General features: G+C 41.8%; 1 protein-coding gene, 1 long non-coding RNA gene and 2 pseudogenes across 2 annotated transcripts; 2 read left to right on the top strand and 2 right to left on the bottom strand.

Moving 5' to 3' along the window:
• Positions 1-5,580: 5,580 nt before the first annotated feature.
• Positions 5,581-5,755, bottom strand: LOC143136992 (U2 spliceosomal RNA; annotated as a pseudogene).
• Positions 5,756-5,845: 90 nt separating this feature from the next.
• On the bottom strand, positions 5,846-6,011 carry LOC143136993 (U2 spliceosomal RNA; annotated as a pseudogene).
• Positions 6,012-10,097: 4,086 nt separating this feature from the next.
• LOC143136074 (dual specificity tyrosine-phosphorylation-regulated kinase 4-like) lies at positions 10,098-18,312 on the top strand. Its single transcript, XM_076296554.1, has 13 exons — positions 10,098-10,502; positions 10,800-10,940; positions 11,748-11,888; positions 11,992-12,112; positions 12,220-12,383; positions 13,366-13,502; positions 13,586-13,726; positions 15,762-15,900; positions 16,022-16,103; positions 16,205-16,377; positions 16,484-16,544; positions 16,652-16,781; positions 16,947-18,312. Exons 1-13 carry the CDS (start codon positions 10,482-10,484, stop codon positions 17,386-17,388), a joined length of 1,893 nt encoding a protein of 630 aa, XP_076152669.1. The 5' UTR covers positions 10,098-10,481; the 3' UTR covers positions 17,389-18,312.
• A 6,789-nt stretch (positions 18,313-25,101) lies between these two features.
• On the top strand, positions 25,102-25,826 carry LOC143136598 (uncharacterized). Its single transcript, XR_012989361.1, has 3 exons — positions 25,102-25,176; positions 25,267-25,434; positions 25,567-25,826. It is a non-coding gene; the product is annotated as an uncharacterized LOC143136598 (long non-coding RNA).
• The last annotated feature ends 1,634 nt before the right edge of the window (positions 25,827-27,460 follow it).

Below are 27,460 nucleotides of genomic sequence, written 5' to 3'. Positions count from 1 at the left end.
TTTTAGCTCAGTGGTTAGAGCGCTCGACTCCCATGCCAGTGTGTCTTGCCTGTCCTCAAAACTTGAGAGCCCTGTGATGACATACTTGGGTTAATACTGTATTTCACCAGTTAGGGCACCAAAATGGCCAGCAGCGGCACTGTGTAGCCTATCTTGACAAGTTTTGGGTTACAATATACAGGTAGTGGGCTCTCTGTTGATTTTAATGAGTAGGCCTAAGCCTAAAGTTACAGCATTTCTATCACAATTGACCAGACTTCGACCTTTTGTCTGCTTTTAACAAAATTCTGGCTATGATTGTTCCTTGTATTGCATCATGAGCCATCACTGCGCCTATTCTACTGTTGTTAGCCTTAAGCCTAGCTTAGTCATTATGTTATACCACATCGCCCTCCATTAGAAGTGCAATGAGCTGCATTGAGCATAATAAACTGCATTTAGAATTCCAAATCCATATTTCTAGATATTTTGGTAAAAGTAACTTAAAAGTAATACAATAGTAATGTAATGCCTTACAATTCAGAGACAGTAATATTATAATGTAACAAATTACTTTGACGATTTTGAAGTAACTTGCCCAACACTGCCTGTAGGTGGCATTAATTATATAGTAAGTGTACCCTGTAGCCTCGTTTTGGTTTAAACAATGGCCGCTGTGTGAATAAGGCGAATACTGCCTTTACTTTGCTGTTTGCATCTTTTTGTACATTAAAAACCAATAGGTCGCGACCGCAAAAGGGGTGCTATCTCTATAGGTAGATATGAAGAACGTATGACTTATGGCCTGAAAAAAGTTCAGTCAAACGATTTTTTTTCACTTTAATCCCTGACACACACACACACACCCGTTTGTACCCACATTTGCACAAACAGGGTAGGGGGAGAGGGTCCTTATGCATCTGTGTCCAGGGGGACAGTAGTTCATAATCAGTCGCTGTATTAATACATAACCTCACTGAATTAATTTATAATATGACATTATAGTGTGAAGTTGTCAATTATCGCCAAGCACAGGTGACTGCGTTGTGGGAGGGGCCCCCCAAATCAAATTCTGCTTAGGGCCCCCAAAAGGCTTGGGCCGGCACTGCGTATGACACATACTCACACAGTAGACATATGTACGCTTCCATGCACAGGCACATACGCAGGCACGCACACACACACACACACACACACACACACACACACACACACCCACACACATAACATAAACATAACAAAAACAATCAAGAATTTCTCATAATTATGAACAGGCAAGATGGAGGTGGGGTTGTATAAAATGAATTTTACATGTGAAATCTATGAACTAATCATGTTTTGGTACTTGTTGTCTAGCAGATACCAGTGAGAATTGAGTGTGGATAATGCAATTTAGTGAGACAGTTAGAATCATATAGGCCTCTCAGCGTGATTTCTTTTTGTGGGAAAAATGTGCTGGACTGGGCGGCGGTCATATTTTGTACCGCTCTGCGGTACATCTAGTTTGTTTTCAAGTAGCAGGGAATTCAAGCCAAACCGTTGCAACTCTGCCATCAATCATTATGTTAAGCCCGCCTAACGACTCTATACACGATTTGATTGGCCTGATAGAAGTTTAATTTTTCGAGCTTACAAGCCAACGGAGAGTTGCTAGACTAGCCCTGGCAGCAAATTTAATTTGCTGCCGCTAGGGTGCGTTTAGATTTCTAGGCTAGTGTTTATCGCGAACGGTGTGAGCTACATAGCGTGAGAAGCTGAGCATCATGTACGCCACTGTTTATGTCTCCCGTTTCATAGTCCGTATCAAAGCTTAGGCCTACTGCGTTGTGTGCATATCGATGTGCGGGTGGGTTATATGGTGAGGCCCATCGGGCGCTAGAGGGAACCTTATTGTATTGGGTGGGTATTAATACGCAGTAGCCTATTTGTACCAACAGCAGTAGGTCTACGTGTTGTAATTGTTTGGGAGCTTGTCGCTGTGTGTGCTTCGATTGCCTTCTAGACCTCACAGTTAACGTAGGCTTTAGTCAACAATCTAGGAGGTAGTGGAAACCGGTCATTACAACAGAGCCCGAGTAGCCTATGTAGCCTAGTAGAATTTCCCCATTATGGGTCTCCATAGCTGGCGGTTGACACCACAGGTGACCCTGCTACAAAAAGTAGAAGTCCGCTATAAACCATCCTGACCACCTAAAGGCTTTAATTAGGCTACGGTTATCATCACATTACCAATATGAATTGTAATGTTACAGACAGCTGTAGGCCTAGTCCATGCCAAGGTAACACGAAGTTGCCACCACAGCACAGCGAGCGGTGAGAAAATGTCGGGAATTACTAAATGTGAGCACGAAATACATATTTCAAGAGCTCAATTCAGGCCTACAACGGGATCACGTTTTATTAATTCCAGGGCTCAATTAAAGGAAAACGTGCTCACAAATTATCACGACCAGAAAAAATATCACTTAAAGTGAGCTCTCCCGGGCTCCGTACTAGCCTAATGTCAAAACATGATTAGAAAAACGTATTCATGCATTCATCTCCAGTAGGGTTGATTACTGCAATGAGCTTTTCAGGCCTCCCTAAAAAAAAGACTATCAAACAGATTTAGATTTTAGATTTAGAAAAAATGCAGCGGCTATGGGCTATGGGTTAACATGGAAACTAAAAGAACTGATCACACTGACCAATACTTAAGTCCCTGCATTGGCTTCCAGTAAGTCACAGAATTGACTTTAAAGCGCTTCTGCTTGTTTATAAATCACTAAATGGAACGGGACCAAATGACCTACAGACATGCTCCAGCAGTACACACCTACCTTCCAGACCTCTCAGGTCTCAGGAGAAATATTTGTTAGTAGGCTAAAACCTGTTAGAACTAAACATGGTGAAGCAGCTTTTAGTTGCTATGCAGTTCAGCTCTGGACAGAACACCACTAACCACTCGGTGAGTTGCAGTTTTGAAAACGAACGTTAAGGATTGTTTTAAGGACATGTTTGTGCATGCCTGTAGGCAAACACTCTGAAGCAGTGAATGCATTCAAAACGAGTCAGAAAAGTCGAGACAGGACCAATCGTCAAAATGTCGGGGTCCACCACTGTAATTCATCCAAAACAAACCAGAAAAGAGACTCAAAGTGCTAAATACCGGAATTTTCCTTGAACTATTTGGGTGTCTATCTACGAAACTCCCCCTCGCTCTTTTCCTTTTCTTTGCGTCTTCTGTCAAGGGTTTTCGCTGCTTCTTCGCCGGCTCTGCCATTATACACACGTTTGCAACAATCTCTAGCGTTTCGTTAGCCTGCCTCTGTGCTGTAAACTGATCCTGCTTCGGTCGGCGGGTAGGATACACCGAACTTGCAAGTGGGATATTCTTCCTACAGGCAGTAGGGGCGGGCGAGAGAGCCTTCATTTGCCCCGTAATGAGTCATTTAACCATATACCGACTTACGAAGATGATTAATTAACACGAAAACGTTGCCTGGTGTCCCTTTAAAGGGAAACTTGGCAGGATTTCCCGCTCTGCTGGTGATATTGTGCATTATGCTATTTCAAACTGTAGAAAAAGGTAATGATAAAGCACATGGATTTGTTTACAAGCTAGCAAAACGGTTAGCATATGTTCGGCAGACAATGTGGATGTTACAAGGTAAGAAACACAATATAAAACGAGTTTCTCTTTCTGTAGTCTCAATGTTGCAATGTTGGTTTTCCGCCTGGGGACGCTAAGGGCATCGGGAAAAGTCACCATTTTCTTCAGAACAGGTCATTTAACCATCCAAATGATTTCTAAACAGGTTTATTACGTTGAAATAGTTGCCAAGTTCCCCTTTAATACTCCACGAGGGGGTCTATCGAGCCCTGTGGAAATATATGTGTGCGCGCACAGTTTGGAACTACTTCAAGAATCTCCATATAGAGTGCTGCTGTTCTCTGGGTGCTTGACTAGTAGGCTAGGCTATAATCATTCTTATTGTTTTTTTATGTGTTTTAATTATTACTTTTTAAACACTTTTACATTACTATTCTTTACATTTTACACTGTTCTTTGGCTATTACCCTTCTATGCTTTTATAAGCTATTCCTGTTTGCTTTTGTTTAAAGCACATTGAATGACCTGTGTATGAAATGCGCTATAAAGTTTACTTGACTTGACTTTAGCTTTCCAGTGAGAGGGTGAGTCATCTGCACTATTACCATGCACTTTAAACCCTTTGTGTTAACCTCTATCCAAGTATTCTTACATGATCCTCTAAATCAGTAAACTCAAAGTCAAGACTGATAGATGACTATAGAACTATAGATGAAATACCTTTAATGTCACCAGGAAGTTAGTTCCAGGGATAAGCATCAGCAAAAATCTGCTCCACCAGATAGGTGGGCCTTTTGGAAAGCGCTTCCATTCCTACATGGCCAGAACTGTGAGACTGAGAGGGACCTTATAGGCCACTGTAACGGCCCGTTACCGCTAAGAATTATTGATGCAGGTTATACAAAGTGGACAACATAATTCACAAGCTGAATTCACAATACTGAAACTGCTCTTCTGTCTGTGACTGAAGCATTGAGAGTAGCTAAGTCCTCTGCTCAGTCATCAGTATTAATTCTACTAGATTTATCTGCAGCCTTTGATACTGTTAACCATGACATTCTCCTATCTATACTATCTGAACTGGGAATTTCTGGAAAAGCTCTTGATTGGTTTGAATCTTACCTTAAAGGGCGTTCTTTCAACGTGTCTTGGCAGGGACAGGTATCTAAGTCTCATGACCTCACCACAGATGTGCCTCAGGGATCAGTATTAGGACCCTTGCTTTTGTCTATTTACACCACTTCCTTAGGAGATACCATTCGCTCCCATGGATTTGACTATCACTGTTATGCAGACGACACTCAGCTTTACCTGTCTTTCCCACCTGATGACTCTAGTGTTTCCCACCGGATTTCTGCATGCCTTAAGGATATTTCAGCCTGGATGAAAGATCGGCACCTTCAGCTTAAAGTTTTTGGTGTTTCCAGCTAAAACAGCTATTCCCCAACAGATTAACATCCAGCTTGACTCAACTTCACTGACCCCAACTAGATCGGCACAAAACTTGGGCGTTGTACTTGATGACCGACTTAACTTCTCTGAGCATATAGCTTCTATTCCAAAATCATGTCGGTTTATGCTTTACAACATTAGGAAGATCCGACCTTATCTGACACAAGATTCCACAAAACTTCTTGTTCAGACCATGGTCATCTCTAAGGTAGACTACTGTAATTCACTATTAACTGGCTTACCCACTTGTGTAACAAAATCATTACAGCTGATTCAGAATGCTGGAGCACGCCTGGTCTTCAATCAGCCAAAGAGGACACATGTAACTCCTCTCCTAGTTACTCTCCATTGGCTCCCTATAGTAGCCAGAATTAAATTTAAATCTCTCACTTTGGCCTATAGGACACTAACTGGATCTGCTCCTAGTTATTTTAATTCAATAATCAAGCCTTACATCCCCAACCGCCCACTGCGGTCTTCTGGTGAGCGTCTGTTGTGTCAACCAGTAATGAAAACTGGGTCTAATTCCAGACTCTTTCTTTTCTTCCACAGTCAAAGGGATGTGCACCGTTCCTGGAGTCACTGCAATACCGGGTCGATAGCAAGCCCCTCTTCCGTCTCCCTGTTCCAAAAATCAGATTAATATATGGTCCTCAGATAGAGGACGTATCAGATATTAAACTGATAAGAACAGATTTTTTTTCTATTCGTTTGGAAGAGGGGAAAAGGGAGGAATGTGCCCCCCTGGGCGGACTGGAGTTCAGTGCCACAAGTCACGGTCCACAGCCTCTAGGGGGATTAACAAAAATAAAGACAAACAACACAGATTTGGCTCCCTCCCTGGCGGCACTGCAATACCGAGGAGGCCGCCGGGTGCAGGGACAAGCCCCACCCCATTTAGACATGTGAAGTGTAGCACAATGCAATCCGGTCGATCGCTCGGAACCGGCTGCTACACTTGATCTTAGCCAAAAGGCCGAGAAGCGATACCCCACAACTGCACAGGGTCCGGCGGCCCCTCTAGCGACGCCCCCAGCGCTCACATGGTTACGGGGGGAGGCGGGGCCAGCAAAAGCGGACCGCATCTGGTTCAGTGGTTCCATGTTGGTGGAATGAATTGCCCAGTGCTCTCCGTTCCTGTTGTAGTTTTGGGTCGTTTAAGAGGGGTCTGAAGACATTTCTATTCAACATACTTAGTTGTTTAAGCGCTTATGTGTTATGGTTTGTATAATGTTGTTTTATTTCAATTGGGCTGTTAATTAATTTGACATTATTGTTTATTATTGATATTCTCCTTAATGTAGTCTTAGCATGTCATTGTTTTTATATTATTGATTGAATTGACATTATTGTTTTATTATTGCCTTTCCACTTTTTTCCATTGCTTTTTATTAGGCTATTGATTGAATTGATATTATTGTGTATTATAACTAGGCTATTCTCCTTATTATATTTGACCTACATTCTAATCTGTTCCCTGTTCAATATTATTATGTTGTTTGTATTTATGTGTCGCTTTGGACAAAGGCGTCTGCTAAATCCATAACCATAACCATAACAAGCATAATTGTGGCTCACTGATGGCTGGCATCCTGATACTTTCAAACACAGCCTACAGAACTTTTATGCCCCCATAAGTAGACCATCATCTGGAGGAATCTCAAATAGCCACACCATTACATTGAACGCAGTAAAAACAAAGGTAAAAAAACAAAGCGGCTCCCTCTGCTGGATTCCTAAAGAATTTCCACACGTCTATATGTCAAACTTTGTATGTGTTGTCGGTTCATTTAATAATACCATTTATTTTAAAAGCATGTTGAACTTAATATGTATACGGTAATGTCAATGTTTGTTTGTTTTTTTGTCTGGCGACTTGTACATTTGGATGGAATGGAACATTAAAAATGAATTTGAGTCAAAAAGTCTTATAACAATCGAAGTCGGCAGTCTTGTTTCATGAAGATGAAGTTCCCAGGCGTGCGATGTGTTGCTTGGCATTTAGAATGATACCGATAATGACGACTTGGAATTCTAACTGAACTGCTTTAGAACGCTAGCCTCGGCCCAGAGCTCTGCTCAAAGGTTCCGTTTGACGTTGGATTGTCAATTGCTTTATGACGTCACGCGCGGTTCATTATGACATTGTAGGCATATCAAATGTAATCCATAGCCTTTCAGAGATTGCTTCATTGTAGCTTTGTCGCTTTCATGACCACTCTCATATGCCGAAGAAGACTTCTTAAGGCAAACATGAGTTCCGGGAATCTCAGGGAACGACCCCCAGATCGGTGAGGTTATAATTTAGCCTAGTAGGCCTACGAATATTGGTGGTATGATGTTAATATTAATCTTGTTTAGAATTAAGTTCTAGGTGGATGTCCGTGAAACAGGTCCACGTTCAATTACACTGAAGTATATAAGCCCAATGAATGAATTAGCCTAAATTCATGGTATCATGGCCATAACCTAACTGAAATGACGGTCGCATCTGTTTCATTTTAGCCGTAAAACTGCGAGAAAGCCGAACGAACGAGACAAAGCCCTGCCAGTTCTGAGCAAGGTATGTGAATAAAAGCATACACTTAGTTAAATGCTTGAAATAGGAATAGACTTTCCTGACCATCAATTTGGTGAAATGTAATCTAGTCTGCTGCACATATTGTCAGTGCTTTGAATATAATTACATGAAATAGAATATGGGAATATTTTATATAGCCTAGGCTGGGCTAAAAAAATAACCTATTATAGGCAATAAGGGAAAACTATGATTATAGCTTACAATATTATTCTAAAGGGGAACACACTGTGGCTGGCTTGGGCCTTCCTGGCCAAACTGTCCTGGGGAACCTCATTAGCTGCTCAGAGGCCTACATTGTATCCTTTTGGATTGGACAGCAATACAATGAATGGCACATTGTCTTAACAGTAATCTTGCCCACCAGAGCCGAATATCTTATTTCTTTCTGTTCTTGGATGCTACAACACTTTCTTTAAAACACTTCAGCTCCAAGTATACACACTCAAGAACTCATTTCAGCTTTGCCAAACAGAAGCCCTTGCTCACACATGCACCAGGTTGTCAGTCGTCACGCTCGGAGTGAGGGCTGGATTCTGGCACAACCTCTCTCTGCTTACTTGGCTGACACGGAGCCAGACTGGGCTGTCAGTCCACCCGGCCCATGGACAGAGGCCAGCGAGTGGACAGCCTAGCTCTATGAGGTGGCCGCTGACAGAGCCGTCAGAACGTGAGACAATGCAGACTGGTCACTTACACCGTGTTTGGGCCAGAAGTCGCTTGTTAAGCCAAAATGCTGTACATGGTGTTGGACAGCTTGCAGGGCATTTGCTTGTTCGATGAGTGGGCGATGGGGTTCGACTGGCCTGTTCGAGTGACATGGGAGACACCTGCTGTGCTTGTGGGACTAAAATATCTTCTTTCTGATCCATTACTTCTGCATGTCTCGCCTAAGGGCCAATATCATAGGATCTTACCCACTTCTAAGATCTGTGCCTCATCATTTGGGTGCTTTTTGCCCACAGCTGTGGCAGTAGAGCTCAAAAGACACTCTGGGTGCCTGTCTTTCACCTGGCCATCCTCCGGTTTATCACCACCAGTGTAATATTCCCAAAGGATGGAGTGTATTTCAGGTCAGTCAAGTTGCTACTGATTCTGATCCCACACTCAGGCACAGCTATCAGCAGAGGGAAGGCCAACACCAGCAGAGTGTGAACTGGCAGCCCCTGTAACCCTCCTCAGAGTCACTATAGTTCTAGGTGAAATGGCTCCCTGGACTGAGCTACACAGCTCAACTAAGGCAAGGTCCACTGTGAGCAAAGAGTCTGTGGATGGGGTAAGTTTTAATGGCAAACCAAAATGTACTGTAATGGCTAATCAGTACCTAGCAAAGGGGCTAAATGCTTTCTTGCTTGATGTTTTGGAATGAATATTAAAATGGTCTTTCAGGGCAAATGTGTTTGGTACCCAAGCTGTACCCATGCATCATGCATTGTAATAAATGACCGCTTAACCAATATGCCGGCTTCCCCCTTTGATCTTAGTGACGTGTCGCCTTCAGCTCGGTTCTTTCTGCTTATAGTTCTTATAACCTGTGACTAGTCCTCACTGCACTTGCAACAAACAAATGTGCTGTGGGATTCATTTTGAGTGGGATTAAGCCGGTCTGGGTAGTCCCTGGCCTGGGAAACCTCCTCTCTTAACTCCCACGATTTTTTTAAAGTAAGGATTGCCACAATAGCCTACTCTCCAGATAGATAACTACGAAAACTTACATTCTGAGTTGTAACTAGTGTTTATATGATCAGCCATCAGCACAAGATGGCACCACACAATGGCAAGTCTGAGGATGTCTTCTATTTTTTGTTATATGATTATTCACCTGCATACGGTTCTAGTGTTATGGCCTCAAGAAGATGCCACTTCACTGCACTGCCAAGTGCTCTGCAAGAGCATCAAAGTGAATAAGAAAGTCAGAGTGAAATGGGCACAAATGGAGGGTGAACAGAAAGCACCCCTACTGTGATTGAGTGTGTAGAAAACAGTTAAATTCCTTTATTTTAATAAAAATCAAAGCATGTCTTGCTTACCTTTTAATGCACAAGTCACTGACTATACATTATAAGAAAAGTTGAACAGTGCACATAGACTTAGCATTTGCATTTAGCCGTAGTTGAGTTTTTGCCATGGTGAATTCACTCATGTCTTATTCTGTGGGGTGATTTTGCAATTCCCTGAGTAGGTAGGCTACTTCCTTGAAATGTAATGTGAGTCGTAACGGGAGTAATTCTTGATAATATAAATTATAGTTTCTATGTGGTAGCTGTAAATACATTCTTTGTGTATTTTCTGCGGATTACCCATCTTTATATTTTTTATCAGAGCGGATCTCTGATAAAAACGGATTCTCAGACCCCAAATTATGTCGTTTAAAACAGGATCTGGTTATAAACGACATGCGCTCGTGTCCAGCTCCACGTGACGTGCGCTGTGGTCACAGTGTGTCGGTCTGTTGTAGCTGCGCTATCAGCAGATCATTAAGATCGCATAATGGATTACACGAGTTTTGCCTGGACTAAAGAGACTCGTGTAAAGCATGAAGTCAGTTCTACGAGGTTTTTGTTGTTTTCGTGATGTGCCACCTACCACAAGAAGCTGTAAGCTTATGCCTACTTCGCAGAGTTGACAAATAATTCTGTAGCCTATCTTATTTGCGACAGAATAAGTAGGCTATGTAGCCTAAGTAATAAGTCCCGAACAGGTGCGTCTTCGAAAACACGTCAAAACGAATGGACCTTTCTGTCATTGCCATGTCCGATCTACATGGATTCATTGTTTCTGATTGAAAACACGCTGTAGCCTACTTGAAAGAACCGTTAATTCGATGTGATGTAGATATTGAATTGGGAGAACTCGAGTCCATTGAGGATTTGTGAGGACATGTTTCCTGATATTATTAAGGTGATGCAATTCGATTACTGTTTATTATAGGCCTACTGTTCTTTATATCATCATTGTGTTGGGTCTTTTTTCCTCTATTTTGACGTTCATTTGATCACTCATGCTTTGTAGATTCGTTCTGGATTTGTGATATTTAGCTAGCCACATAAGCCAAAAAGTTTATTGTTGGATAACCTAAAACTCTCAGTTGTAAGGATGATAGATATTGAAGTCTGTGTTTTAGGAAAGTGTACGATGATGTGAAAATTAAATGTGCTTGTGTGTGTATGCCCCCTTATTTTTTATTATTTTTTACAGCCGGATGAGTGCCCCCCTGGTCCCAAACCCCACACTGGGACTTCGGTGACTGGCTTGCATGTTACATCTGGGGAACGGCTTCGATCGAGCAAACCCCAGAAATCTGGTATACGTATGCTATCTGGTAGACCCTACCAGCAGGTATGGCCTTTCTCATTCCATCCTCACAGAGTGTCCCCTGAGATGCACTCTCCTAGTGTGTGCAGTTGGGGGGTGGGCGACCCCTGTGAGTAGGAGAGTAGGAATTTACCTGAGAACTGGTGTCTCTGCCCATGACCCAACCAAAACCACCCCTTACCACCTCACACACACACACACACACACACACACACACACACACACACACACACACATATAGGGGACATTTGCAGACTGTTACACAGTAGTTTAATAAATAAAATGTAAAGCAAATTACCCGTGTCGTGAGGGTAAAACCTATTGACCACTTTGCTCTGTTTGTTATATGGCATATATGAAGTCAATGGCTATTATGTATATGTAAAGCAAAAAGTCCAGCATTGGAGCCGTACCACAGTTTTGACTGTATGAGGGTACACCCAAGTGAGCAGAAATTGAGGGCATTGGGGGTGACACTGTGGCCTCATCGAGCCGACTAGTGTTGATAATGAGGCAGGCTTGCCAAGGCTAAGGCCCCTTACTGAGGGTGTGCTGGCAGCAGATGACGGCACCTGTCAGTGCTGGACCTCTCTGCCTTTGTCCCTATCCCTTTCTCACTCCAGGTAACCCTACCTGCCTCTCAGGAGGTCTAGTTAGTGCCTGTGGCACACCTGGGTGCCAGTCAGCTGGATAAGCAGACTAGATGCTTCAAACCGTCCTTTGTCTTGCCACTCTGTTCCCTGCGCCTGTACACCACAGGAGTGTACACATACTGCAGGAAAGTTGTCTCCCGTTTCACATTTCATCTGCATCTCTGTCTCTTCCCCTCAGCACCTCCTTGGCACATTTCCTCATCTGGAGAATAAGCCAGTGTGTCGTAACCCCCAGAAGACCAGCAGCCATAAGGACATCCTGCCCCGTATTGCTCCTGTTATCCACAATACTCCCCCTGTGATCCCACCACCCAGCGCTGTAAGCTGTAGGACTGTCCATTACTTAAGTGCTTTCATTATAGACAGACAGGTAAGCCCAAGTGGAACTGCGTTTGACTGAATCTGAATCTGCCATTAAACAGGACGATAGGCCTCGGACCTCGAAATTCAGGTCCACAGTGGAGAATCTTCCAGAATGCATCAACAACAGGAAAAGTACAAGTCCCTACAATGGAGCAAAGTCATTGCCCCTAACACCAAGAGGTACAGAGAAATTCAAGTGCATTGGGTGATAAAAGACAGCAGATATCTCTGTGAAGACTGAGTCTCGCTGTCGACTGATGTTTTATTTGTTAAATGTTTTTTCACAGAGGCACTGAAAATATTCAGGGATAAGCTGTCAGAGTTTGAGCAGGAAGAGATCATTAACTTTCCGGATATATACTACCTTGGTCTCGATGCCCAGAAGATCGAAGCAGTTGAAGGGGCTCCTCAAAACAATGGCTTTGATGATGAGAATGGCGCGTACATCAAGGTATCCTGTCCTTAGAACAGTGTAGATGTCATAGGCATTATTGTATCATTCCTTATGAGGTGTACACGTATTCGGTTGTTAAAGGAATTATCCGGAGTAAAATGCACTTTAGATCAATTTACGGATGATTGGGAGTACATATGTTGAGTTGACATCAAAATCATGTCATTCGGATGTGTTTTGAGAAAGTTCGATTTTACCGTTTTTAGTCAAAACTCGTTAGCGTGGAAGTGAGAAGGGCATATTATTTCGCCGCTAAAAAACGCTATTTTTATATCTCTTCTACAGTTACAAACAACATTACACTTACGTGGTAGTGAGTAGAGGGTCCCTAAAGCCAAACCGAAGTATCTCGAGGTCTTTATGTGGTCGGATAGAGAGTCCAGAATGAATTTCATCAAGCCAGTACCTTTCCGGAAATGTTGCCATCTTTGCTGCCATCTTTAGGGGAAAGTCCGTAGGAGTCGATTGCCGAAATTCACAATTTCGTCGCCGTTTAAAAAAAAACATAGTCCAGTCCATACAACTTCATTTCGATTTCAAAAGAAATACTGGACTATTTTTTTTTTTTTTTTTAAAAGGCGACGAAATTGTGAATTTCCAGAGCGTGTTACTCCCAATCTTGGCAATCGACTCCTACGGATTTTCCCCTAAAGATGGCAAAGATGGCAAGATGATTTTGATGTCAACTCAACGTGTGTACTCCCAATCATCCGTAAATTGATCTAAAGTGCATTTTACTCCGGATAATTCCTTTAAGTCCGACGTCATGGGCCCAACAGCCTTTTCTCTCAAAAACGTTTTTTTCGACAATTTTCTTAAAGGCTACTCTGAATAGCGGAATTTTTTTTTATTTTACTGTCTATGGAGAAAAACAAGCGGCTCTGAAAGAGAATTATCAGCCTATTATTGAATCATGACTTAATAACCGAATACTTAAGTGTGCATTGTCATGCTTTTTGTTTCTTTATGGATATTCAAGGTTTTGCATGATCACCTTCAATACCGCTATGAAGTTCTGGAGGTAATTGGAAAGGGATCATTTGGCCAAGTCCTGAAATGTATGGATCATAAGACCAAAGAACTGGTTGCTCTTAAGATTCTTCACAACAAAAGAAGGTAAAAAGACTCCATGAACGTATACTTTCTATAGTTAAATACATATTTCTATTATGTTATTAATTCGTGTGCTTTGGGCACAGATTCAAGCACCAAGCCCTGATGGAGCTCAAGATCTTGGAACTGTTGCGCAAGAAAGATCGGAACAACCGTTTCAATATCATCCACATGAAGGAGCACTTTACATTCCGTGATCACTTATGCATCACCTTTGAGCTCCAGGGGTAAGGCTAGTGGTCGGTTGGGAAATGCATCTAAGCTCAGCTCTCCCATTTCACCACTATTGACTCCCTCACTATCACTGACATCACTATTTACTCCCTCACTATCACTGACAAGTCCAACTCCTCATCATATCAGCTCGACCCTGCCCCCACCCCTCTACTTAAAGCCTGTGCCACATCCCTATCTGAACCCATTCCACTGATTGTAAATACTTGCCTCAACTCTGGTGTTGTGCCTGCTGCCCTCAAGACTGCTGCAGTTACACCCATTCTCAAAAAGCCTGATTCCGACCCAACATCACTGTTAAACTACCGCCTTATCTCCAACCTCCCTACTGGAAAGGGTGGTGGCCTCACAACTACACACCTTTCTCAACCACCACAACCTGTATGACCCTCTTCCATCTCATGTCACAGCACAGAGACTGTCCTACTATGCATAGTTAACGACCTCCTCCTGTCTGCTGACTCTGGTTTACTTAACATTCTGATCCTCCTTGACCTTAGTGCTGCCTTTGATACCATCAACCACAATGTTTTAATCTCCCGTCTGTCTGCTATTGGTGTTTCTGGCACAGCCCTCAATTGGTTTCATATACCTCACCAACAAAAAGCAGTTTGTCACACTTGGTCCACATCAGTCTAAGTCCCCCGTCACTTGTGGTGTCCCCCAGGGTTCTGTTCTTGGGCCCCTCCTCTTCCTCAATACATCCTCCCTCTTGGCCAGATTATTCACAGCCACTGTCTTAATGTACACTGTTAGGCAGATCACATTCAACTCTATCTTACCACTCCCTCTCCCTCTGACCCCCCACCACGCTCCCTCACTGACTGCCTTTCTGACTTAAAACCATGGATGCAAAACAATCTTCTCAAACTCAACACAGATAAAACAGAAATTCAACTGATTGGCCCTAAAAGCATGCTCTCCAAACCTCACAGTCTCACTCTTAACATCGATGGTTCACCTGTCCACTCCACCCCGATTGTCAAAAACCTTGGCATTCAACTTGACTCCACCCTCAGCTTTGATCTTCATATCAAATCACTCACTAAGACTGCCTTCTTTCACCTCCGCAACATTGCCCGCCTACGCTCCTTCCTCTCTGTTAGTGATGCACAGACTTTGGTCTATTCCTTCATCATGTCCCATCTAGATTACTGCAACTCACTTTTCCTTGGTCTCCCCACTAAATCCCTTCAAAGATTGCAATACATTCAAAACTCTGCAGCCAGGCTCCTCACCCATACCAAACGATCCTCACACATCATCCCCCATTCTCCATCAACTCCACTGGCTACAAGCTCCGTCCTAGATTAAATACAAAGTACTACTACTCGCCTTCAAAGCCCTCCACAACCTTGCTCCCTCCTACATCTGCGACTTCTTGACCCCTTACACTCCCTCCCGCTCACTCAGATCCTCTGACCAAAACCTCCTAGTTATCCACCGCACCAGACTCTCCACCCTGGGTGGCAGGTCCTTCAGTGCCTTGGCCCCCAAACTCTGGAACTCCCTCCCCCAACCTCTTTGTGACTGTCCATCTCTTCCCTTCTTCAAGGCACATCTCACTTCTCCTCTACACCCAACACATAGCTCCACACACATAGCTTGTCTTCTTGTATTGTTATTGTTTGTTTGTATTGTCTGTTGTTATGCTTTCCTTCTAGTATGTTAAGTGACCTTGGGTTTGAGAAAGGCATTATATAAAATAAACTATTATTATTATTATTATTATCTAAGAGAACTTCTCATTTACCACATGTGAGAAAGATGGTGACCGAAGATGATTAGAGCCTCCAGAATGAGGTCAAATAATCAATGGCAAAATGTATGCCAGAATTGGCACTTGATTACTGTAATGTAATTATTTTTTTAAAACACTTAGCTTTAGTGGCCTAGAGGAAAACCAAAATACATTGGCTAAATGGATATTGCTGATATGTTATTGTTGTTTTATTGGAGCACTTAGCACATGCAATGTGACTATATACTGTACATCTAAAGAGTCACTACTTTTTTTCATGATTTCAGGGATAACCTCTATGAGACTATAAAGAAGAACCGCTATAAGGGCTTCAGCCAAGCCACAGTGCGTCGCTTCACTCACTCCATCCTTAAGTGCCTGCAGGTGCTTCATCATGAGAAGATAATCCACTGTGACCTAAAGCCGGTATGTTATCATTCCTCTCCATCCATCTGCTTGAAAAATCCAGTGGAATGTTTGTATGATGAAGAATGTCCTGCCATTACTGTTCATGATCTCAATGCTGAGTTGATGGTGTTTGTTGCAGGAGAACATCGTTGTCACCCAGAACGGCTCGCAGAACATCAAAGTGATCGATTTTGGATCTAGTTGCTTCGATCATGAGAGAGGTGTGTGAGACACAGCCCTTCCCTGTTCGTCCTCTTCATCATCCCCACAGTCTAGTCTCCCTCTCATCTCACCACTTACCTCTGGGCCTTCTTGTCCGCAGTGTACTCTTACATCCAGAGCCGCTTCTACCGCTCCCCTGAGATCATTCTGGGCTGCAGCTATGGCATAGAGATTGATATGTGGAGCCTTGGCTGCATCATTGCGGAGCTGTACACCGGCGTGCCACTCTTTCCTGGAGAGAATGAGAAGGACCAGCTTGCCCTCATCATGGAGGTACTGTCTAACAGCAATTGTTCCGTGTATCTAACACAGGTTCTCCGTTTTGTAAATGAGTGCTGCAGTTGCATGTCATGATCTTTGAGGTGTGTTTGTGTCTCAGGTGCTGGGAGTGCCTCCGGAGGAGATGCTTCAGACTGCTTCTAGGACAAAAAAGTTTTTTGGTGAGTTCCTGATATCAGGTGCAGTCATGCTACAGGACATGACCTGAGGAGAAGATGGCCCCATGAGAGTTTGTCCCCATGTAAACTATGAGCCTTTTCTCCCCCAGAGCCTACTGGCAAACCAAGGCCCTACACCAATAGCAAGGGCAAGACCAGAAAAACTGGCTCCAAAGATCTGGCCAGCATTCTGAAGACCTCTGATCCACTCTTTTTGGACTTCATCAGGGGCTGCCTTGCGTATGTATCAGTGCAGTACAAAACATAGAATCCAAAATGAGACATGGTAAACATAGGGCAACACAGGGCAGACATAGGGTAGGCTGAGAGGGATATGGTGGCATTTGTAATTGTTTCTAATTATGCTCACATATGAATTCTTTGACATTTCACTACCTTATGCAGCTGGGACCCAACTAAGCGCATGACTCCGGATGAGGCCCTTCAGCATGATTGGTTTACGGAGGCCCAAAACAGGTGCCGCACAAGGATCCGTACCTCCAGGAAGACAGTTGAGGTCAACAGCCCTCCCCAGTCAGCAGCTGCGGAGCAGACGAGCTATGACAAGCAACACTCCGCCAAGAAGACCTACAAGCAGGGCTCTGGAAAGACCAATATGCAGAGCCCCGGGAGAGACAAGCTGGCTTCTCCGGAGCATCAATCTGTACCAGGTGCGATGACCTGGAAGTATGCAGCGGAGGGAGCAATCAAGGTCCCTAGCAGTGGTAGCAGCAGGTGCAAAGTGGCCAAACCAAAGTCAGCCCATATTATCATCCCCTCCCCCATGGATGCCACTGCCCTTACTTCAGACCTGGATCTTAACCAAGTCTGGCCCCGCCTCAACTGAGAGGCAACCGTTTTGAGGGTGGTAAGGTGGTATTCATTTGCTCATCCTTCTCGTGTGTATCCTTACATTCTTGACGCTAAGGGCCCAGGAGGTATTGGCAACTTCACACCTAAGTTACCCCTCACCCTCAAACTGAAGCCCTTCATTAGGCCTACTGGCTACAGGGTCAAGGATGATGCTTGATTTGTGTGTGTGTGTGTGTGTGTGTGTGTGGTCAGGAAATGACAGTGCTATCACACAGCTGAGGTTGAGTAACCTCCTGTCACACCTCAGCTCCCAAATTAAAAAGTGCCCATCCTTTAAAGACCAAAAACATCAGGTCAGTTGGTAACCTGGTAGACCATGCTGAATTATAACATTGAGTGCAGATCACTTAAAGGGGTCTACGCACCTTTGTAACATAATTCTGTCTTCATTTGTTACCCATCGTCTGAATAAAACCACTGAGTGCGGGTCATTGTTTTGACCTACGCACCTTTAGTTTCGATTAGAACATTTTACCCATTGCAAAGTGCTTGTACAAAAAATGAATCTCCTTGGATTACCTTTTGAATCCACTTCGTACACATTGAGTGTGGATCATTCCTTTTGATCTATTCTCTTTTGTTTTTAATATAAGGACTAAATCTGAATAAATCTATATAAAAGCCAACCTATATTCCTAACGAGGCTACCAGTTAGAAAGGTGGAGGTGGACATTTAGAATATCCACTGTATCCTTCATGCACCTTAGTTTGTTCACATGTAAGCAGACATATTAATCATGATTTGCTTTGAAGTGTGACAGCTCCATCTAGTGACATCTAGTAGAAATGTTCCTGACCTGAGTGATTGTGATGTGATGTGAGGTGTTATGATGTTATGAACAAGCAGCATCATTGATTCTTCCCTAATAAATGACGAGCATGCAGTTGGTGGCCATGTGTTTTTCTTTTAGGTGACTTTGATCACCTCCTTCCTTCTGGTTTGATTTTCCCCCCATAAAACAATTGTTTAATTGGATATCGGTATTAGCAATGCCTGTACATATATTATTGTATTGATATTATATTATAATATTGATGTGATGTTGATTTTCTATTGACCAATATGTTTCTTCTGACTGAAAATTACACTGCCACATGCCAAAAGGTTGTAAGACAATGTGGTAGAAACATGGAATCAAAGAAATAATCGTTCTTATCTCTTTTTTTTTAATTTTTATGAAAAATGGCATGTCCAAAATGATTCATACCCTTTTTAAATAATCAATGGAAACATCTTTATTTGCCATCAAAGCGCTCGAAATGGTTCTTATAATACCAAGCCTCTCCATGTCTCCACAATGATTGTAGACCGCACCTTTTTAGCAGCAATCTGGGTTTTGAGGCAGGAATGATTATTTGCCATCACTTTGGCCTTGTGCTAACTTTTTTGACTGATTGAGGTCTGGACTCTGGCTGGGTCACTCTAAAATGTTGACATTGTTCTCTGTTAAGCATTTCTTGCCTTGATTGGCTGTATGTTTTGGATCATTGTATGGTTTAATGGTCCCAAGGATTAAAGTTCTCCGTCGTAGGACGGATTTCCGTCAATTTGATTTTAGAAATGTCATATTTGAGATCGATGCAGATCCGATGAGAAAAAAAAAAATAGGGGGGGGGGGGCGGCTATCACCTTTTCTTTTCCTTTTTTTAAGGCAACTACAAATATTAGGTCCGATGAATTAATGTGTGTGATGATAAATGTTTAAAGACCTAATAGTGTTCTTGAGAACTTTCTGTGTCTCAATCAGTGACGGCTCAAGAAGATAGCCTAGCCTACCTCAGCCATGAGTTCCGCTTTGTTTATGTTGTAGCTACACGCTTGTCTCGTTGGCCTGGGGCGTTTGCTTAAAAAAAAAAAGAACACATATGGAGGACTAATAACGGTCTAAAAGTTGGATTATAGTGACACAATCGAGACAGCTGATGAGGTTGGCAAATCCGTTTAACTTTTTTGGATATGATATTGTGAGCTCTATGTGCGAATTCGGAGAAGAAGCGTAGGCTGTGTTCTTTCCGTGCATCAATGTAGACAATTTCTTACTATCGCGAACTCTTGTCAGGGGAGGTCATTCATTTTGGGTGTCACCTATGAACCTATGCCACCCCATGTAGGCTACTATTATTGTTACAGTTTTTAATCAATGCAACTAACATTATGTGTAAAGCGACGCAATATAAACCGTATGCAATGTATTATCCCGTCTGTTATGACATGTACAACAATGTTTTTCACAATTTGCAACGGAAGGTTTTGACTGAGCGTGTTAACATAAAATAATAATAATATTGTCATCATCGCGAACTGTTTAGTAAGGGGGTCAGTCGTGTTTGTGACGCACAGACAGCCTTGTAGCCTATTTTGCTTTAGGCCTCACTTTTAACGACAGTAGGTTGTGAGTGTATGTTGACAAAAAATAACCATGCAATCAAAATAGTCAACTTAAAACTTTGCTATAAAATATTATTAATTTATAGCACAAAACCATAACCAGTATGCCTACCAGAACCTTGCATATTAGGGACCGTTCGTTATTTATAAACGGGGTCACCGGAGGAAAATAGGGGAGGGTCATGTCTTTTTATTCTTTGTTGAGGGGAGGGTCACCTAACTTGTTTTGTCAAGGAGGGGGGGGGGGGTCACCCATCTTTTGTATTAATGAAAACAGCAAAAAATCAAAGTGGCTTGTTTGATAGTTGATTTCTGTCGCCATATAACGTCAGACCTCTCAAGTCTCACGCATTGAGCGTGAGACACACGCATTTCAATGACTTCACACGCTCACACGCCACACATGGCATTTCTCACTCCGAGAAATTATTAACTTGCCCGCACAGAAATTTCTAAGAGCTATATTTTACAAACGTGTCACACAACGTTGCTGTCTGTGCGCTCATTCAGCTCAGAGAGCTGCTGTTCAGTTACTAACCTATCGGCCAATCAGAAAATAGGATTTCTCAACCAATTAGGAAATAGTTTTGTTTTGTTGCCGGGCGAACTCTGAGTTTCAGTTTCGTGAGCAGTCTCGGCCTTCGGTGAATGAATAGCGGAGGTGGTAAACGAGGTGAAGTTGGAAGAGAAGCAACTGTAGGTGGAAGAGAACAGGATAATTAGGTAATAACTTCATTCATTTCAATCTCTCATTAGTTACTATAGTTTTCCTACTCGTTGTTTAAGAACAATATAATTTAAGTGTTCGTTTGAATAGTAGCTTATTGCATAGCCTATTGTTATAGGTCACTTTTAAAATCATGTCATATTATATAATTATATCCTGGCCATGGATGCATTAATCATTGCATCTGTATTCAAAAATGTCGGGTAAAAAGCAATTAAGCATCCTCTCATTCACCCTGAGAGGAAAGCCCCCTAAAAGGTCCAGGTTAGTGGATGCTCAGAGGTGGTGAAAAGGCCCATTATTGAATTGTTAGTGCCATGTGTCAAATCTTTTCTTTTGCAAATCTGAGCAATTATACTTTATACTTTTGCCCCCATTTTGACTTAGGAGGGCATTGCTCCTATATACTTTAGCCAATAATCAAATGCCTGCTCTCTTTTGGAAAGCTGAGGCACTGTTGGAAAACAATTAGAATAACTGTGTGATGTACTGACACAAAGTTACAAAGGCTAGATTATTCTTTTCTTTTTCTACCGGATAACAAGCACCTTTGAACTGACCACATTTCAGTCCTCTAGGTCTTGACTTGATATGACTTGAGTCCTAGCATTAGGTCTTGTCATGCTGTGTGCAAAAGTAGATCAATATAGAATGACAACATGAGTACTTTAGACCATTATTTGCCACGGTATGCTCATGCATTTGGTAAAATGCCCTATGAAAACTCCCCATAGGACTTTGGGTTATCCAAAATGCATACTGGCAATCAAATGCTTACTGAACCCCACATAAGCATAATATTGGCCTCAAATGAAAGGTAATACTCTGAAGTTTCATGCTTGCATTTGGATTGTAGGCTACTTCAGGTTCTGATATGACTACACTAAATATGGAATAATTAAAAAAAAATACAAATCTTTACAATTTCTATTTAAATTCAATTGGTGTGTATAAGACGGGCTATATTTCTGCACAACAAATATTGGATCAACTGGTAACTGACCTGGGGCTGGTGTATGCTAGCTGATGATGCTAGTTGCGCGTGTAAATCCTCACACCCCTAACCTTAAGAACGCTTCTAACCGCTGAGTTGGAAGCCTGGGCTTTTAGCTCAGTGGTTAGAGCGCTCGACTCCCATGCCAGTGTGTCTTGCCTGTCCTCAAAACTTGAGAGCCCTGTGATGACATACTTGGGTTAATACTGTATTTCACCAGTTAGGGCACCAAAATGGCCAGCAGCGGCACTGTGTAGCCTGTCTTGACAAGTTTTGGGTTACAATATACAGGTAGTGGGCTCTCTGTTGATTTTAATGAGTAGGCCTAAGCCTAAAGTTACAGCATTTCTATCACAATTGACCAGACTTCGACCTTTTGTCTGCTTTTAACAAAATTCTGGCTATGATTGTTCCTTGTATTGCATCATGAGCCATCACTGCGCCTATTCTACTGTTGTTAGCCTTAAGCCTAGCTTAGTCATTATGTTATACCACATCGCCCTCCATTAGAAGTGCAATGAGCTGCATTGAGCATAATAAACTGCATTTAGAATTCCAAATCCATATTTCTAGATATTTTGGTAAAAGTAACTTAAAAGTAATACAATAGTAATGTAATGCCTTACAATTCAGAGACAGTAATATTATAATGTAACAAATTACTTTGACGATTTTGAAGTAACTTGCCCAACACTGCCTGTAGGTGGCATTAATTATATAGTAAGTGTACCCTGTAGCCTCGTTTTGGTTTAAACAATGGCCGCTGTGTGAATAAGGCGAATACTGCCTTTACTTTGCTGTTTGCATCTTTTTGTACATTAAAAACCAATAGGTCGCGACCGCAAAAGGGGTGCTATCTCTATAGGTAGATATGAAGAACGTATGACTTATGGCCTGAAAAAAGTTCAGTCAAACTATTTTTTTTCACTTTAATCCCTGAGGACAACACAAGAATCAAAGTCAAAGTCAAAATATCTTTATTTGTCTCCCCAAGGAGAAATTTGTTTTGGACGCTGAGAGAAATTGCTGTAAGAGTTACAACAGAGACACAAAACAAGCACAGGGTTAAAACAGTTACAAGACAATGTACAGTAAACATTTGGGCTCAAAAGTACTCAAGGAGCTGTGCAAATTGCAAAATTACCATTTCTCTATACTTGTTCTTCCATACATACCTTACAGACACTCATTCCTACTTCCATAAGAATCCATGCATTCAGTCATACATGAACATTCATTTAATCATTCATAAATATCCATACATTCAAATATGCATATAAATATGCAGTCATTCCTCCATTCATAACCATACATACATACATACTGTACAGTCAGGGGTTAAAGTGGGGAGGAACGCAGTTCTGCCACCTGAGATAAATTAATAATAAATATTCTTTCATACCAATGATATTGTTAAAATAAATAATGAGTTGATTTTTCGTGTGTACAGAGATGACCAAGAAGATATTCATTCTTGTCCAAAAAGTATTGCTACAGTACACCACAATACTTAATTTGTTGTCCAATGGTGAGTCATTTTCCCCCGTTGCACCAACACTGGATTTTAGGGTTCCCCCACCTGCCAAATCCCACTTTAACCACTGCATACAGTCACAGTCCTGCTGAAAAAACCAGCTAGAAACCAGCTTATGCTGGTAGCTGGTTTTAGCTGGTCTTTGCTGGTTTTCTTCCAGCTCTTGCTGGTCTTTGCTGGTGTAGCTGGTTGGGCCACCAGCTGGATATGCTGGCGTGACCATCTGAGGAAGCTGGTCATGCTGGTGTCACCAGCCTGTCTTGTGGGATACAGCTGGTGCAAGATGGTCATGCTGGTGACCAGCCTGTCAAGCTGGTCATGCTGGTTTGCTAGAATGACCAACATAAGCTGGCATGGCCAGTAAAACCAGCATTATAGACCAGCAACACCAGCTAAAATGACCAGCTTGAGGTGGTATGACAAGCAAAACCAGCTGAATTACCATCATAAGGTGGGAAAACCAGCTGAAGGTATGTTTTCGTGAGAGTTTTGCTGGTCTAGCAGGTCAACCATCAGGTCAAACAAGCTGGTTAACAAGCTGGTCAACCAGCAAACCACCTTTAGCTGGTCAGGCTGTTTTTTTCAGCAGGGAGGTAAATACAATTAATAAAATGCATGGTCATACATTCATCGCTGCTCATTAATGATCTTGATTGAGAGAGGAACAAATGAATGCTTACGGCAGAGAAAATAATAGCTTACGGCAGAGAATGTCTAATAGGGGGATGATTTTCACATGAAATGTAATCCCCATTTCTTCTTGAAACCGAAATAAACCTGAGAATGTTAATCGGACATGCTTGGTTTTTACTGCAGGTACTTTAATCTTGCACAAGCTAAATGTTATATCCATAGGTAAAATAATGTTACCGTTAGCATTGGTTGAGTGATGGAGGCTAGTTTGATTGTTGGTAAAAACATAAAAGTAATACCAAGCAAATTGATAACAGCACTGTAATTGTCTCTTTCAACTGTCATCTCATTATTTTCTGATCATACTGACAGGAGCTAAGTTAGTTAGCCACAATGCTAATGTTCGCTAACATGATGGTTTGCTGATGGAAGATACACTTGAAAGATAACCTGTATACGATGCATCCTAAACACCGGGCTGGGACATTTCTGCTTGCTTAATAGTTTTTTCTGCTGTTGACTCATGCACTCACAGTCCTTGGTGGCCCAGTCAGTGCTTTGTAAAATGTTGCATTAAGACCACAAAAAGTCTACACAAAATAAATGTGAGCATCTGAGCTAACGTTCATTCCCAAACACCCACTACACCCTAGTTTCAGTCTTCAATTTCTTGCATTTCAACTAAGGAAGAGTTTAGGCTTCAAAGGCTTAAAGTAAAGTAACTGATCATATTTGTAAAATGTTTTGGTTGCATAAAGGCGGAGTCATTAAGCATAAACTGCTCACAATTTGTGGCAATGTACGGAACAAAGACCTCTTTTATTCTTAGCCTACTATTCTTTCTATTCTATACAACAAAACTAATTACTGTATATGAAGAGCCTTTTATTAGGAAACTCGATAGTTAGGCCTATTCAAATACATAATGCCCCATCTTGATTAGAACCTTGTTATGGGAAAACATTTTTACATTGTGTTTGTTAAAAATGACTATCGGCCAATATATCAGTTATCAGTTTTTGAAAAACTCAAACGGTATGTCGGGAAATCGGTATGTGCCCTCAAAATCCCATATTGGTCAGGCTCTATAAGGAGATGGAGACAAATTGACATACACACACACACACACACACACATGCAGACACACTCACATGCACACACATCCACACGCACACACACAAACACGCACACAGGCACGCACACTCACACACGCACGCATGCACACACAGGCACACACGCGCGCACACACACAGGCATGCACATACAAGCATACACAAAAGTTTCAAACATATTTTGTAACAGTACATCTAGTTTTAGTGGTACATCTAGTTTTTAAAAGAGAAACTATTGGAAAGACTATTGTGAAGGATTCCCCACCTTTGTCTCTGATGTCAGTTGCAGAATGACATGAACACAGATGCATGTGTGGATCAAGGCTCAGGACACACCCCCATCTTATACCAATGTCATTCTTACACATCTCAGGTAATTGCCAAATCAGCATATTTTTTTAATATGCTAATATAGATGCAATGAAGAGGCCTGTAACACCATCTCACATATATCTTGCTGCAGGCTTGCTACTATCACTCAAGTGGCAAGATATACATTGGAGAAATCCAGTCCAACACGGACCAAACTAACCGTTGTCTGGTGGATCCAGGCTTGCAAGAATTGCCACAACTACATGAATGCAAGAAGGCCAAAGAAACAGGCCTTAATATGCACTGGGACTTCAAACAGGTGAGGCTCTCAATAAACCTGAACATGATTGATTTCTTATTAGCTGTATTAGTTTCAAATGGAATACATGAGACAGCCATGAACAAGCTGTAACAAATATTTGGTTTTGGATATGTTTTCTTTACCATGCAGGGGTCTGCCATACAGAACAGAGTGTCAAAGAGATGTTTGGAGGTAAAGGACAGTGAACTTGTCATGCAGGAATGCAATGGTCAGAACTGGAGGATTACAAATGTGGTCAAAGAGTTTTGAATTCCTGTAGAGCATATTTCAACATACCTGTATTTAGACAACTGCTGTCCTGTACTCCGGTTGCAAAGATTGATTTTTTTGAGTGACTGTACACAAACAGAATTCAGAAACAGATTCACTCTCAATCTCTGGTCAAGACAAGAGCATAGGAGATATGCCAGGTTTGAGTTGTGCTACAAATGCAAATGATGCTTAAGTCATTTTATTTATATTGCATAATTGGAAAAAGTAACAATTGTCTGTGTACATTACTTAATTGAAATGAACTGTAATGTAATATCTTTATGTGTAGTCTGTCTCCTCATTGCAAAGATCCTGAGGTATTCTGCGTTGAAAGAGCTTCTGGCAGAGTATCATTTCAGATCTTTATGGTTAGATGTAAATTTCATTATTTTCTTTCACTGCTATAGAGGAGTTGTTTAAGTTTCTAGAGTTATAAGAAGTTCTAAGCTGAAGTTCTAAGCAACCTATTTCATGGGGTGTCCGACGAAAGTTCTCTCAAAACGTTGCTTTGTTTCCTTTGCCGTCAGGACACTCCAATTGAAAACAAAGTAATTAAACGGATTGTATCGCTAATGTTTGCTCGCATCAGATCCTGTTAGGACATAGTTAGAGAGAAAAGAATAGGCAGAGTTAATAAACAGTGAGGACATTGTCCTACGACATCCCAGAGAAGTTTTGACAAAGAATTAGGCTATTTTAAATTTCAGGAACGATATTACCTCCAAAATTGGGGTTAAGCCATGAGCTCACCAATAAAGTAAATTTGAGTTGTATTGAATTTACAATCACTATCCGTAGCCTATCCTAAGTTTAAAAACAGTGCTGCATTTATTTTTCATTTGAGTGGTGATGTTGAAAACCTACATTAGCTCAAGAATGGAATCCATTACTTCACATTAGAGTATGATTCTGAGCGCATTCCTGTTTCACACAGTTTTGCATAGCCTACTAAATGATATGAAAAGGAAACCCATAGGAATAAGGAGTCAGGGGGAAACAGGTGTAATAAAGCACATTTATCATTAGTCATGCTAAAGAAGGGCATCTGGCCTGAAACGTCCATGGGATGATTAGAAAACTAAGTGTAAAATAACTATTGAGTGTTGTCCTTAATTCAAAACACTATATTTACTGTTCAAGTCTAATTTAAGTTCATGTGTGGAGAGTAGTCTGTCAATCCTGTATTTTCACATATCAGTTTAGTCTCAATTCTCCTGCCACTTTTTTTCCAAAACTGTACCTATTAGTCTATTTTAGTATTAGCAGAAACAACTTTGTCCCACTTCTCCTCTCATATTTTCATCAATTTATCCTTTCGGCCCTTGGGCAGAGCGCTGAAAATGAGTTTTATGTTGCATTCCATGACTAAAAAAGCTAAAGCTCACAGATCTTTTTGGTCAGGAATAAATTTGTTCCATTTATCCTGCTATGTGTTCAACAATTTCTTATTTAATTCTGGAGACAAAAAGCTGTAGGCCTACCTGGTAAACTCTGAAGTGCTTACTTGATTGAATTCACAGCAAGTTCTTTTAGGCAGGATCACATTAGCCAGCGGCAGGTTTCCTATTATTCTCTATAGTTCGGCAGTGGAGCGGTGGTAACGCTGAACAAGCTGAGCGTTGAACTTGGTTCAACTTTCAAAGCGCAATGCGAGCGTATTCATTTGACAAACCATTTATGTTGCTTAGGAACGAGACAACACTTATTATGGTCTGAGCATTGCGTTACGTTTGCCGCTGCCGCTTGCTGCTGGCTGATGTGATCCCGCCTT

The sequence above is a fragment of the Alosa pseudoharengus genome, unplaced genomic scaffold (genome assembly GCF_046254945.1).
Source record: "Alosa pseudoharengus isolate Yale_2024_CS ecotype anadromous, Long Island Sound unplaced genomic scaffold, YU_APseudo_1.1 YU_APseudo_1.1_scf_20, whole genome shotgun sequence".
NCBI classification, from domain to species: Eukaryota; Metazoa; Chordata; class Actinopteri; order Clupeiformes; family Clupeidae; genus Alosa; species Alosa pseudoharengus.
Note: the sequence above shows the minus strand (reverse complement) of the source record. Positions and strands in the feature narration are given on the sequence as shown.